General features: G+C 45.0%; 1 protein-coding gene across 1 annotated transcript in view; it reads right to left on the reverse strand.

Annotated features, from left to right (window-relative positions):
• The window catches only part of Gipc2 (GIPC PDZ domain containing family member 2), a 60,472-nt gene extending 57,367 nt beyond the window's left edge, over positions 1 to 3,105 (reverse strand). The window contains exon 1 of the mRNA XM_057793677.1: positions 2,639 to 3,105. Within this exon, the coding sequence (XP_057649660.1) occupies positions 2,639 to 2,878 (240 nt within the window). The 5' untranslated portion in view covers positions 2,879 to 3,105. The remainder of the gene's footprint in view (positions 1 to 2,638) is intronic.
• Between the last annotated feature and the right edge of the window lie 12,400 nt (positions 3,106 to 15,505).

Consider the following 15,505-nt stretch of genomic DNA (forward strand, 5'->3'; position numbering starts at 1 on the left):
CAGGAGAAAGATGGGCTTGCACATGGGCTCTGCCATTTGCCAGTTGTAGGTTTGAACCTGAACCTCAAACCCCGAGCTTCCTCTCTGTGAAGCAAGAATACAGTAATACTTACTTCTTAAGGCTTAAGTAGATTGACTAAGAATAATGGACCGATAAGTGATAAGGGAAACAGTCTGGGGTACCTGGTTACAGCCGAGAGCTTAACAAAGGGAACTGGAGGACCCAAGCAAGCTTAAAGAGAAAACTTGCTCTTTCGGTCCCAAGCTACGTGACCTTAGTGAAGGCCCAACCTCTTCGCACGTCAGCCGGCCCGTATCAGTGGTATTATTTACAGGTCTCGGAGCGCTGACCACGTCCAGTGCAATCTGCTATGTTTACACAAAGACTCCTCGGGTCTGTCTCACAGCCTCGTTCATAGACGTCCTTATCTCCAGAAGTCAGCCTTGGCCAGGCCACCCAGGACTAGAACCTGGCTCCACAGTCACCTGTATCTGGTTAGCCTGGCACCTACCTCATCTGGGAAGGTTAAAGGAAAGAGTCACTTTGAAGTGTTGTGTTGGTGAGCCTTTATTAAAATAAGCAGCTAACAAAAAGGCTTCTGATTTGTCTTTTCTTGGGGCTGGAGAGATGGCTCAGCGGCTAAGAGCCCTGACGGATCTTGTAGACAGCCCTGGTTTGATTTCCAGCACCCACACAGCAGCTCACAGGCATCTGTAACTCCAGTCCCAGGGCATCTGGCTCCCCAGGCACATGCTCCCAGAACACCCACATACATAAAACAATTGGTTTAGTCTCCAAAATTAATAAAGTAACCCCTTTCTTATTGAAGCTTCATCTTGACCTCAATTTCATTTAAACAGACCCAATAAACAACTAATTTAAAAAGAAAGAAAACATACACACACACAATTAATTACAAAACAGATACGTGATGTGTGATTCCCTGATGTATGCTGTGAATACCATTGGTTAATAAAGAAACTGCTCTTGACCAATGGCTTAACAGAATATAGCTAGGTTGGAAAAGATAAAGAAAGAAGGCAGGCAGAGTCAATGAGATGCCAAGCAGCCACTGCCAAAGGTGACAGACATTACTAATAAACCATGAGCCTCAGGGTAAAATATAAAATAATGGAAATATTTTATATTTTATAAAATTTAAGATATAAGAGCTAGTTAAAATATGCATAAGCTAATAGGCCAAGCAGTGTTTTAATTAATAAATTAATACAATTTCTATGTGTTTTTTTTGGTTCTGGGCAGACGGGAAGGAACAAGCAGCCTCCGACTACAGATGTGTGCAGGCCACTCTGTGTCAACTCTACACTTCTGGAAGCCCACAGCAACAAAAGTCTGCACTCCTAAAGAGACAAAATGTGTGCATGTGTGTGTGTACGCATGTGTGTGTGTGCACACACGCACACATCCACACAAGAGTGAATAAAACGCTTTCACGTGTGCAGGTGCATGTGAAAGCCAGAGGACAGCTCTGAGAACTGTTTCTTGGGCTCTGTTCACTTCTTTCTCCTCCTCCTCCTTTTCTGAGATGAGCCTATAACACTCCCAGTAGCCAAGGCTGACTCAGGCCCCAGGAATCAGCCTCCCTAGGCACTGGAGTTATCTACCAATGGGAGGTAACGCAGTTTGTTGAGTTCAGGAATTTGAACTCAAGAGTCTCCTGCTTTGACCGAAGCTCCAAAACATTTATCTCACAAATGAATTTTCAGGTAACTATTTTGGGTAAACATAAAGGGTCAATAAAAATCCCCATAAACTAATACCTTCAAGATAGAACCTTGGTCAGGTTCTAGGCACCATATACTTCCACTAAATTTTCTTGGTCCCTTTTTAAAGATACCTTGGAAAAATGAAACTGAGCTCTTCCGTAAAAACTTGCTAGTCGGACAGTTGGCTGATATTCTCAGGTACCTCCCTTGGAATAACAACCAGATTTTTGTTGTTGTTTTGATTTGATTTGATTTTTTCAAGACAGGGTTTCTCTGCAGCTTTGGAGCCTTGATCTCACAGAGATCCACCTGCCTCTGCCTCCCGTGTGCTGGGATTAAAGGCGTGTGCCACCACCCCCCGGCTTCAACCCAAGCTTTTAATTTCTTATATTTTACCACCAAAGCATTTCTTTCTGGGTCTGTTAAGAAAAGCAGTGGTGAGAAAAATGAGCTTCACCTTGGACACTCCGGGACGTCTTTCCCCTTTACTCTGGTGTGTCCAGGAAGCCACTCCAATTTTTTCCCTCCCCTTTATCTCTGGTTAGACTCCCAGTGCAACTTAATGACAGAGCGCCTACGAGTAAAGTTCAGGTCCGACAGTGCGCATTCATTTGTCCAGGCAGATCTGAGTCCCAGAAGGAGCTGGGGCACATCCTACCCTGAACGACTGGACCTAGGCACGTCTACGGCCGGCCGACTCCTTAACAAAAGAAAGTCTGAGTCGCCCGACCCCCTTGACCCACAATCCGGACCTGAGCGGATAGTTCCGTCCGGCCCCAGGACTGCCCTTTTCCTTGAGTTCTCTCTTCCCAGGAGGCGCTGGGGACCGACCCCACCCTGCAAGCGACTTGTGGCTCGGGGACTGCGCCACCAGCTTGGGCTACGGACAGGCTGTGCTCCCTGCGCTTACCTCGGACGGCGCGATCTCAAACACGCCGGCGATCTTGGCGTAGAGCTCCTGGATGCTGGAGAACTCCTCCACTCGGCCCGTGGCACTGCCGTGTGCCAATTGTGCGTGGAACACCAGCTTGCGTGCCGGAGCTGGGGGTCCGGGGACCTCCTCGTGGACGCTCGACCTCTCGCCCTCCACCAGCCGCGCCGTCTCCTTGAACTTGGCCGTCTTCTTCTTCCCGCGCAGTCCAAGCGGCATCTTGCAGGGCCGATGGCGTGAACCACCTGTGCTGCCTGCTCCAGCTCGCTGGCCTCGGGCAACGGACTTTGCGCTCCGGCCCTGGGCTCGGTGCAGGTGACAGCGGCTGCTGGGCCAATGGCAGCAACGCTTCCGCCTCGCGGCGCAGGCTTCAGGCCCCCTCCCAGTGGAGGACAGGGCACCTGAGCGAAGCAGTCACCTCTTTCTGCAGCTCGGTCAGAAGGAAAGCTATGCAGGGCGGGTCAACTCCCTTCTCCGCCCAGGCCTCCTCTGATTTCTATGAAGGCCTGGGGATGCTTACAAAGAAACGAAAAAACTAACATGTTGGCCCTGCCTTGCCTTTTATCATCTGGACTTTCAGCTAGATACAGTGGTTCGAGCCAGTAGCCCGTGCTATTAAGGGTGGGGCTGGGTAGGTGCCACAAGTTCGAGGCCAGCCTTGGCTAGAGACTAAATGTCTCATAAATTATAATATTTGCAGGAAAATTAAAAGATGGAAAGAGGACATTACGTTATGCCCTCTCCATTATGCGAATTAGGCCAAAAGGAAACTGTTACATGTTTTTCTTTTCTCATACATAGAATCTATATGTGGGAGGGGGCATGCAAGCTGAAAGGAAACTGTGAGAAGCGGGGACAGGGTACTGGAATACATATGATCTGAAAGAGATCAGTGGAGGAAGGGACACAGGAACAAAGAGCGAGGGCCTGCGTGCATGGAAACGCCACAAGGAAGCTCATAACTCTGTGGGCTAACTTTAAAGGGGAAATTGTAGTAGAAATGGCATTGGTCACACTCAGGTAACCACAGCCTGTGACTGTCTGTCTATCGGCATACATACAGAAGTCACCCTTCCTCACCTGCCTAAGAAACTCACTCAACCTTGAGAGTCTGTCAATTTCAAACCCCTCAGCCCGGCCCTCAGGTCATCTCTTTGACCTGTTCTTTTCGGAAAGAGGGCTTTCTCCCCTAGGTTTTCAGCACTCCCAAGTTCACTGTCCTGCACGCTCAGAGAAACTCACTCCCGCTCTTCAGATGTGTGTGCCCCTCGGTTCCCCATGCCTTGCCAGTAACTCTGTCCACCTCAGTCTCTAAGCTCTGACGCAATCTTCCATCTGACCCCATCTGATTTTGACACTCAAGGCTCTCTTTTTAAAAATGTGTGAAAAAGAGAAAGCGCATGCGCACGCTCCTGCACACATCTGTCTGTATACTGCAAGTGTGTACGTGGAGCTCAGAGAATAACCTTGGGTGCCAGTCCTCACCTGCCATCTTATTGGAGACAAGGTCTCTTGTCTGCTATGTGCACCAGGGCATTTGACCCGAGAGTTTCTGGGGTTTCTCCCTTCTCCACCTTCCACCGCACCACAGATGCGCTGGGACTGCAGACACGGGGTCTACCGTGTCAGGCTTTCTAAGGGCTCTGGGGATTCCTAGCTCTGTCCTCACACCGGCACAAGTACTTTACCCACGGCACCATCTCCCCAGACCAAGGCTGTCTACCTCTAAGGTACCTGTGGATTTCTTCCTCAGCCCCTGGGACCACAGACGGTCAGCGACACATTCTCCCATCCTTGCTGTTTCCTCCAGCGGCTGTACTTTTCCAAAGAAGCATTTGCTGAGAGCCTACCTGTGAACAGACTGCGCTCCCTGTACCTTCAGCCCGTGACATCACCTAGTTAATTACCCCTTTCGGTCTACCCACCAGGAGCTTTGGAGGGATCCACGCCCGTGTTTTCACACCTTGACTATGTCCCACCTCCACTTCTGCCGATTTGCGCTTTCTTCGTGTTTCCCAGACTTATCCAACCGTTCTCTCGCATCCCTGTGTTCTCCCCCAAATGATTGCACTAACTCAGATCAACAAAAAGTGTTGGGCAAACCACGTGATCTGCAGTTTGGTCCGATAGGAAGGGTATGGTCTAAGGAAGCTCTAGGACTGTGTCCAACTCATCACATTCCTTCGAGTGCATGTTTTCTTCCTTCATCCTCCATGAAAGGAGGGGTATTTGTCTTGAAGCTACTGTGAAGAAGAGTTTTTCCCTGATTTCTTTCTCCGCATCTTTATCACTTATAAATAGAAAGGTTACCGGGTTTTGCATGTTGACATCGTATCCTGCAGTTTGCTGAAATTGCTCATCAGGACTGAGAGTCTCCTGGTGGAGTCTTTATGTTTATATACCCTGACTTTTCCCATGCACACTGAATTGTTGACTCTAGACAGTTCTCTATGGTAGAAAGCATTTCATGTTTCTTTTTAGTGTCCTGTTTACATTTTTATTGTGTTATATGTATAATAGGTACCCATAATTATAATTGAATAAATTAGATTTCCTTTTGATGCGGCCTAAGATGATACAACTGGGAGTATCAGGCTAGGTATGTGACTCAATGATAGAGTGCTAACCTAAATGCACAAGGCCTTCTGATCTCAGCACAGTTTTTAAAAATGTATTAAGTTTTATTTTGCACCTAGGTTATAGTGCAGCCCAGATTGCCCACCTTGATTCTTCAGTTCACTAGCATTTGGCATTTCTAACAATACTAAAGTATCAACTGTAGAACCAAATATAAGTGAGTCATTAAAATTCTCAAATTACTATACTCCTATATCTGCTGAAAACAATATTATTTCATCTATAAGACACTATATAGTTCGAGACCAGCCTGGTGTACAAGAGCTAGTTCGAGGACAGGCTCCAAAACCACAGAGAAACCCTGTCTCGAAAAACCAAACCAAAAAAAAAGACACTATATAGTCATTAAATGAATCATAAGATAAATTTACTAGTTGTCCCAGAAAATATAGCTTCAGGTTACATTAGTTTTGAAAAAACATGTATGGTCCCACCCTGCCTCACATACCCACTGTGGATGGATCCCGCAAGCAAACACTTAGGAAAAAATCAACTTAGGATTTGTTAAATGCTATGCAGTTTTCCTCGACACTAAAGATAGTATGTTTTATAGTTGCATGGCAACAATAAGCAATCAAAGACAACAAGTAGAGGAAGAAATAACTCAGCTGAAATTCAAATAAAATTTGCCAGAAATAATTGCAATAGCAAACTGAGACATGAAGGAAAGGGGAACAAAGTGGTGGAGTGTGAAGGATGAAGTCAGGAGCTCAATAAGCAAGCGCCTAGTGAGCCTACTGGGAGCTTGCTCTGCATCGGGCTTTGTTGTGGAATAGAGTATTTGTTTAACCAAGTAAAGATGTGTTGCATTTGTTTGTGTTATAGAGTAATTGTTAGTTATGTAAAGATACATTGTATTTGTTAATGTTGCAATTGTTTAATTATATAAAATATGTTGCTTTTGTTTATGCTGCATTTGTTTAATTATGTAAAGACATGTTGCTGTTTTACCTTGCCTGCCTAAGGCACCTGACTGGTCTAATAAAAAGCTGAATGGTCAGTAGCTAGACAGAGGAGGGATAGGCAGGGCTGTCAGGCAGAGAGAAAAGGGGAGATGGGCAGCCAGCCAGTGACCAGCCAGCAAGGGGTCATACAGACAGACACAAGAAACAGGAAAGGAGAAGAGACAATATATAGACAAGGTAAACGAGCTTCAGGGAAGCACATACATTAATAGAAATGGGTTAATTTAAGTTTAAAAAAAAACTAGCTAGAAACAAGCCTAGAGCTAAGGCCCAGCATTTACAATTACTAATAAGTCTCTGAGTCATGATTTGAGTCTGGCAGTCCAAAAACACCTGCTGCATGGCTTAGTGCTCAGAATTTCACATGCATCATCTCAACCATGGCTTTGTGCTGTAGAATATCAGTTAAAGTTGTGATACATTTGTTTATGCAGTGGGACATTTGTTTAATGGTGCCAAGATATGTTGCATTCTTTTATGTTGCATTGGTTTAACTCTGTGAAGCTATGTCACTTTGCCTGCCTAAAATACTTGATTGGTCTAATAAAGAGATAAACAGTCAATAGCTAGACAAGAGAGTGATAGGTGGGGCTGCCAGGCAGAGAGAATAAATAGGAGAAAAAGAGAAGAGAGAGGAACAAGCAAAGAAGGAGAGTGGACATCAGGGGCCAGCTACTCAGCTACACATCAAACCATGGAGTAAGAAAGAAGTAAAGGAAGGTATATAAAATAGAGAAAGATAAAGTCCAGAGGCAAAAGTTGGATGGGATGGCTTAAGAAAAGCTGGCTAGAAATAAGCCAAGATAAGGCTAGGCATTCATAAGAAAGAATATGACTTTGGGATTATTTGGGAGCTGAGTAGCTGTTGGCAGAAGTTTCTGCCCTGTGAGCCACTCCCAAGTAACCACACAGAGGCTTAATAAGAGCTAAATAAGAGACCTACATGTCAGACTCTGAAAGTTTGAACCAGTGATGACTGACCAAGTCGAGTTGAACTGAGTTTCATTTTTACCTCACCCAGATTGTTTCCCTGTCAACCATAAAGACTGCGGAGACTCCCGAACTAAAATGCTGAGTAAGCATGACGACTCAAATTTGTATCCCAGTACTCACAGGAAACCAGATGCAATAGAACACAATTTGATTCCAGCACACCTACAACAAGACGGGAGGGAGCAACAGGAGAATCCCAGGAACTTCACAGTGCAAATAGGTCCCCGGTCTCAAGCAATGTGAAAGGTGGGACCAGCATCAGAGACTGCCCTTTAACCTACACATACATGCATGTGCTTACACATGCACGAGGTTGAGCACATGCACACACACGTGCACATGCGCACACACACATAGAGATAAATTACTTTCAGTGAAAAGAACTAATGATTCTAAACATAACATTTACAGGGGTTTTTAGTTTATTTTTTGATATAGTCTCATATATACCAGGCTGGCTTCAAGGTGACTATATAGCTGAGGGTGACCTCAAAATTCTGATCAATCTACCTCCACCTCCCAAAAGTTGGGATTTCAGGCATAAACCATGTCTAGTGCATGTATGTGGTGGTGGAGATTAAAGCCTGGGTTTCATACATCCTAAGCAAGCACTCTGCCCACCGATCTATGTCACTGGCCCCACTGCAGTGGATTTTGAGGACAAGATACAGTCATGACAGAAAAAAGAAAGACATATCTTGAGAGAGCAGAAGTTTTTAGCAATTCTATCGTAATTCTTAAAGTGTGAAATCCAAGGGCGGTTACAGTAGTGAACATCTATAGTCCCAGAATTGGGAAACCAAGGCAGGTTCTGGGCCAGCCAGAATTACACTATGAAACCCTGTCTCTCGAAAATAGCAACACCCAAATCTCTTAAATGAAATGTGGCTAACCTTTCCCCTTACTAGAGGAAAGCCTGCCAGGGACTGGGAGCTCTTGGGAGTTAGGTAGGGAGAGGTGGCTTTCTTCAACTATTCCATATTGAACTAAGTTCTCAAACACAGCCAAATATGTCTCAGTTTATTTTCTGTTGATGTTTGGTTTTGCTTAATCTTGTTTTTGGCTTCAGCGCCTTTATATGTAACCCACGCTGGCCTTGAGCTCCACCTCCCGAATCCAGGGGTTACAGGCATCACCCCAACTCTTCCATGCTAGCATTGGAAAATTTGTACTAGTAAGCATTATCCAAAACTACTTTTGCCACATTTGGTAATTAATTCGAGAACAGTGAATTTACCCAGTGAGATTTTTTTAAACTGTGCAGGCTTCCGTGTTAAACCTAGAATCTCCACCCAGAAGACCCATATCAATAAACTCAGCCTGTTCTAGCTTTATGTTCCTTCCACCATTATCCCACAGCCTTAAAATCCATTTCCACCCGGATTCCCCAGATTTTTGCTTGAACAAATTAGCATAGTCATCAAGATCCGTAGCAGTGTCGTGCACCTCCTCATGGACGGCACTTCCTACCTTCCCTCCTGGAGCCTGCTTTGCCTTGAGTCTGGTTATAGGTCTTAAGACAACTGTTCGTGGGACTTGGGGAACATCAGTACTGTCTTGCCTCAGAAAAAGTCACTGCTGGTGTAGCAGATACTGAAGGATTAATTCCCTCAGTGAAAGGGGAAAAGGGCAAGGGGTGGGGTTGCAATATTTTAAAATGCTACGAAGAAAAGACACGCCACGTAAGGCTCACATGGGAGGCTTTATTGGAAGAGGAGAGAAAAAGAGCAGAGAGGGGGACAGAGACCCATCCTTGGGGACAAGAGTAGCGGAAGAGAAAGAGTCGGAGAGGGAAAGAAAGGATGAGAGAAGAGACAGAGAAAAAGAGAGACAGGAGATGGGCAAGGCCCACTTTTAAAAAGGGAATGGCCAGGCAGTAGTGGCACACGCCTTTAATCCCAGCACACGGGAGGCAGAGGCAGGCAGATCTTTGTGAGTTCAAGGCCAGCCTGGTCTACAAGAGCTAGTTCCAGGACAGGCTCCAAAACTACAGAGAAACCCTGTCTCAAAAAAACCAAATAAATAAATAAATAAAAATAAATAAATAAATAAATAAATAAATAGGGAACGTAGTGAACGTGCACAGGAGGTGCTCCTAGTGGCTGCTGCTGAGGATGCATCCTGTCAGGACCCCAAGGATATTCACTGTGTATAAGGACTTAGCAACTATACCTAAAGCCAAATATATACAGCCAACTAGTAAAAGAGAAGCAGTTTTCTGAAAGTATATTTCTGTCCCTTTTGGGGACAGCTAACATACAATACACACCACTTAATGTAAATTGATTTTTAATATTTAATTTTGTTCTTTTGTTTTTATTGTTCGCTTACTTGGTGAAGTCAGGGTCTCACTATGTATCCCAGGCTAGCCTCAAACTCACAATCCTCCTGTCTCAGCCTCACAAGCGCTGATATAGCAGGCATACGCCAACATGGCCAGTTCCGAATTCTTTAGCTTTCCTTAGAACAGTTATCGGACTATTTCTTCACTGTTTCCTTGGAGACAGATGCCTTTAACCCATTTATTTAGATCCCAGAAGCACACTGTACTGTGCTGTACTGAAATAGCATTGATAAAGAGGACACTTATCTAATGGCCTCTGAATTCCAATGTATAAATACTAAACAAAACGCTAATGAAAACCACTAAATGTGGGGCCAGCAAGATAACTTAGTAGGCAAAACTACTTATGGCCAAGCCTGATAACCTGAGTTCAGTCCCCAGGACCCAGACGGTGGAAGAGAGAAATGACTTCTGCAAGTAGCCACGGCACATGCATGCCCACACAGGCATAGTTGAATACATGTAGTCGTAATAATGAAAATACTTCAGGGGGAATACTTTTGCCTTGCACTATATTGGTGGTCACTGGTGGTGACCATAAAATTAAAATAAAATTCTGCCTGCTTCTGTTTTCCAAGCACTGGGGTTAAAGGCACAGTGCTGCATACTACATTGCTATATTTATATCCTTATGTTGTGTGACAAAACTCTCCCTGAGGGGATACGACACACACACACATACTCACCCCTCAAAGTGCGGATACCACCAAAGTCCAACTTAGTGAGACAGTGAGTTTTGTTGGGGTTACTTGCAGGAACAGAAATGACTCGCTGACAGCTGCCTCACCAAGGTCCACCCTAGCATGGGCGACAGCTCACAAAAGCTGGGAACCTGGGGCAAGCTGCCACAACCTGCTAGCAGCTCAACAGATTAGAGAGTGTCCTCCCCAGGTGCCTGGGTTTGTCTAAAGGCTCTTCCTGGTGGCTCCAGTGGCTTCTGCTTCTTCCAGTCTGCAGCTTGGCCCTGCTCAATCTGGGGAAAATTCCCAGTTTGCACTCTTTTCTGTGGCAGGTAGGGGCCTCGAGGCTCTGGTTGGTTTCAGGCACTTCTATGCTATGACTTGTTTACTTTTCTGCTTGATATCTTTCATACACAATAATTTTTGTTATGCCCAAGTTTCTGGTCCCCAAATAAATTCACAGAGCCGGATTTCCAATGCAAGTTACATGAGGGTTTTTAATTCAAACTCGAGTTTAGACCACACCTCCACCACACCAATGCAGTGGGTGAGGAAAGCGCAGCCCCAAACCCAGGGAAGGGGCAAACTTTAAAGGGGAAATGCCATAATCAGGGGAGTTCGAGTCCTGTTGTCTTGGGATTGGGTGAGGAATACATAGAATAAGGTAGTTTCTGAGACCACTGGTCAATTTGGAGGCACGAAAACCCAGCAAAGGGCCATTAATAACTGACAAGGTATCTTCAAGGACAGGATGCCTCCTAAGACCTTCTGGACCTTATTAAATTTTATGGCCCTGCTCCCCAATATTCTTAATTGGCCATTTTTAGGGTATCTGCTCAAATCTCTGCTAAGGCAGCACATTTCTGGAGCCAGGGTCAAGGCTCGGTTATTTGCCAGGTGGCCTTTAGGGAAAACCGAATCCCTGTAAAATGAAGGCTTAATTAAATCTTTGGTCTCACATTTTCATAGGCTAAGATAATCAAATAATTTGGGCATTGGATGTAGCTCATTGATAGATCACTTGCTTAGGATGGGTGAGATCCTGAACTCAGTCTCCAACACAAGAAAAAAGGTATCAGATAATTTCATATTGCCATTGGTATAGAAAAAAATGTGTATCTGCAATTCAACATTTAAATACCAACAGATAATGAAAGCAACTAGATAATAGCTTTAAACTGTGTTCTTATTATCGAAGAGTCATAAAACAAAATCACCAAGACCCCACAGAATGCCACTGTACATAGTATACACCTATATGTACATAGTACACGCATGTACGGCTTGTGTGGTTTGAAAGAACGGTCCCTACAGACTCATATGTTTGGAAACTCAGTCCCCTGTTGATAGAACTGTTTAGGAAAGATTAGGAGGTGTGGCCTTGCTGGAGGAGACATGCCACAGGGCTCAGGCGTTGAGGTCTCAAAGCACCAGCCATCCCCAGTTAGCTCTCAGCCTCGTGCTTGTGGATCAAGATGTGAACTTTCAGCTACGGCTCTGGCACCACACCTGCCTGCCTCCCTGCTGCCATGTGATCTATCATGACAGCAATGGACTCTAATCTTCTGAAACCGTTTGCCCCAAAGTAAACTCTTCCTTCTGTAATGTCACAAGCCCACAAGACTGCACAGATCCACGGGAAGTGTGTACATATACATCCATATGGAACAACCCATTCTGCAGATCCACGGGAAGTGTATACATACACATCCATATGGAACAACCCATTCTGCAGAAGTGTGGGAAATCTTGTCTTTTGGAAAAGTCGCTGTCATATCTGTGGGAACCTTGTGAAGCCATGATTCTTCCCTTTGAAATGGAATTCATCCCCAAAACATCTCAGCAGAGACTTCTTCACAGGGAGTGGAGTGACCTTGCTCCTCTCCCCCACACCACAAGACTCTGGAGCAACGGCATTTACTCTTTGTTCTCAGGGTCAAATTTACATAAAGTCAATCCCACAAAATTACCTGATAACAGACCACATGGAAATTTCTATAGAAGACAGGCACTGAGCAGGAAGACAGCATGCCCCACCTTTGCTAACAAAAAAACCTGGGCTTCCCCAAAGCTGGTTATCACAAAAGAGATTTGATGAGGACTGGATGGATCCAGGACTCAGGGACGGTTAGTAACTTTATCTAATGGTTTGGAATGTCAGGTACTTCCCCTTGAATGTTGGCTCTTTCCTGGGTGCTGTCACCTGTTCGGAAGTACAGCTTTCTCAGGTTCTACCTGCCCTTTTGTGATTTTGATATGCATATTATTATTGTCCTTGTTTATGGAATTTTCCAACTATATCTGTAAAAACTAGAACCCTTGTGGGGGTCACCCCTTCTTCTCTTTATTCTTCTTCTCCTTGGCGCCCTTTTACTTCAGTTTCTCCCCTTGCACAGAAAATAAAGAACACGCAGAGGTAATGGATTTGAGCTAATTTTTTACCCTCAGATCCTCGCCTGCCATAGACATCCAGTTCTGAGCCCTGAGGGGGTACTGAGGCTGGTACTCAAGGCCCCCATACTGTAAGTTACCTTCATCACAGGATCTCGTCACTGCAATAGACAAGTAACTAAGACAGATGAACACACTTCGGGACCTCTCCCACTGGGCAATTTTGTGGCACTAATATTGGTGTGTATTTGTGTAAATCTAGATGGATAATATACCAGGCTGGGTACACACCTACACAACGTATTGCTGCCCTGAAGACCATGGGCTATTGTAACACAACCTTAAATGTTTGTGTTCCTAAATCTAGCCTTGGCATCATGGCATACAACTGTTCTCCCAGCACCTAGGAAGCTGAGGCAGAGGCTGATAGATCCTAAGTTCATGGCTAGCTATAGACTGACACCCTGTCTCAAATAAATAAGTCTTTAAAAGAAATCAATGTCTGGCACTGTAAACCTAGTGAAAACACATGGCTGAGGGAGTAAGGCTCTGGGAGGGAACTTGCTGCTTGTTTAGCTGAATTGGCACCACGTCAGACTACTGTGTGAGCATGTGTTTATATCCATAGTCCAACGCCTTGCTCAGAGAAGCCTTGCTTTGCGGCAAACAGGAGGTGTTTGGCTGTTCAAGGTGCCGAGAGTAACTGACAGCTATGTGCTTCGTCCTGAACAGAAGAGGTAGGCCACGCCGTCTAAGGCTCCATGAACCCAACAGAATGGAGGCAAACGAACTTAAGAGGTAGACAACAGGAAGATGGTTAACACCATCTGTGCCCCATGCAACCATGGCAATCACGAACTCAGCAACCAGGGTCACCTGTACTGAACAGGCCCAAGGCTGCCCTTGCTCATTGTCAGTATTGGGTGAGGGTTGCCTACCTGCCGGACCTTGGGCTACCAATGGATTCTGGGAGATCAGGAGCCACTGTTTGCAGTTGTACGCATTGTTAAACCCATCTGCTCTAACTGGTAGCTCCAAATCCATGGTCACACAGACAGCCCTGGTTAAATTCAGGGGTTCACGAAGCATAACATGGCATGACTGTGGGAAAGCCATCTGTAGGGAGGAGGAGTCATAGCAGTGGTAGGAGGGAGATGAGAGGCGTCGGGTGGGACTAATCCAAAAGTATTATATACATTTATGAAGTTGTCAAAGAACAAATTTAATTTTTTAAAAAATTAAGAATAAAAAGGTTTCAGTAAAAGGTTAAAGGATATTTGAAACACAAACTAACTTTTTAGTTTTATTCCCTCTATCAATTTTACAAAACTTTATCCGCTGAGTCCTGTCTCCAGTCCTAGCCTTGAACTCTTGTTTCTTCTGCCTCAGGAGTGCTGGAAATGCAGGTGTGTCTGGCCACACTGAGCTTCATGTGGTGCTGGTGAGCGACCTCAGGGCTCGCTATAGCTCCAGCCCATTTCTGTTTTTGATAATGAAATGCGGACGGTAGCTATGGCCAGTGGGCCTGGGGTCCAACAGCAGAGAGCAAATGCTGCACCCCCCTGACCACTCGGACAAACTCTTAGCCTTCTCGCCAGCCCTGCTTTGCTACATTTTTCCTATACAGCCTTTAGCTTCCTCTTTTTAAAACTATCTCAAAGCTGTCCGTGGTGGCTCGCTCCTGGAAACCTTGCTAGCTGTGAGAGCAAGGGTGACCACTTTAGTGCTAGATCAGCACCACCTCCAGGCATAGACTGTCTCCAACAAAACATTATCTCAAGAATGACTCCATAAATGCAACCACTCCACTCAGAATTCTAGCAGCTCAGCAGCCACGTTTCATTTTGGAGGAATTCCTGTCCCGCATGTCACACCACAGCCTGTGTCACTGTAAACTTCCCTGGATAAAATTTGCAGGAGTTTTTCACCTCCTCCTCCTCCCTCACCAATTTACCCTTACATTTAACAGAACATCTTTCACCTTCAGAATCGTTCACTGTTTTATTTACTGGGTTGGGGCATGTAGGTGCCATGGCGTGAGTCAGAAGACAACTTTCAGGTGTCCGTGGTCTTCTGTGTGAGCTCTGGAGGTCAGCGGAGGTCATAAGGCTCGGCAGGAAGTGCTGTCACCTGCTGAATCTCACAGACCCTTTGAAGATCTTAATTTGTATAGTTGAATAAAGTTGGATACAACCTTATAGTATTTTGAAAACAATATTGGTGTGTATTTTTTAAATTAATCAAGGGTACATCTTAATTGTGGATTATTATATACTAAGAAAAATAACCTATTTTAGGTCTGAGGGATAGCTCAGTCAGTAAAGTTATTGTGTGTGAGAACAAGGATCTGAGTTCGATTCCCAGTACTCATATGGCATGGCATAGTGTAACCTGTAACCCTGGCTCTGGGTAACAGAGACCAGGATCCCTGGGGCATAGCGGTCAGCTCAGTCTACTTGGCAAGCTCCAGGCTAATGAGACCCTATCTGAAAACACAAGGTGAACAGCTCCTGAGGACTAACACAAGGGTCAACTGATCTCTGGTCTCCACATTTATGTGGACACGCCTGCGTGCTCACTTGCACACACACATACACACACACATGCACACACATACTTGTTATCTCAGATGGAAGCACACACGTTGAATCTCTGCACATGGGAGCTGAGACAAGCAGGTTGCTGTCAGTCAGAGGTCAGCCTATTCCACATAATAAGTTCCAGGCCAGCTAGACACACTGAGGTCTTATACCAGAAAAAAAAATATAATATGTTGAAATATGTATATTTATGAAGTTATAGCCTCATATTTTAAATAATTTGAAGTATAAACTGC

The sequence above is a fragment of the Chionomys nivalis genome, chromosome 18 (genome assembly GCF_950005125.1).
Source record: "Chionomys nivalis chromosome 18, mChiNiv1.1, whole genome shotgun sequence".
Taxonomy (NCBI): Eukaryota; Metazoa; Chordata; class Mammalia; order Rodentia; family Cricetidae; genus Chionomys; species Chionomys nivalis.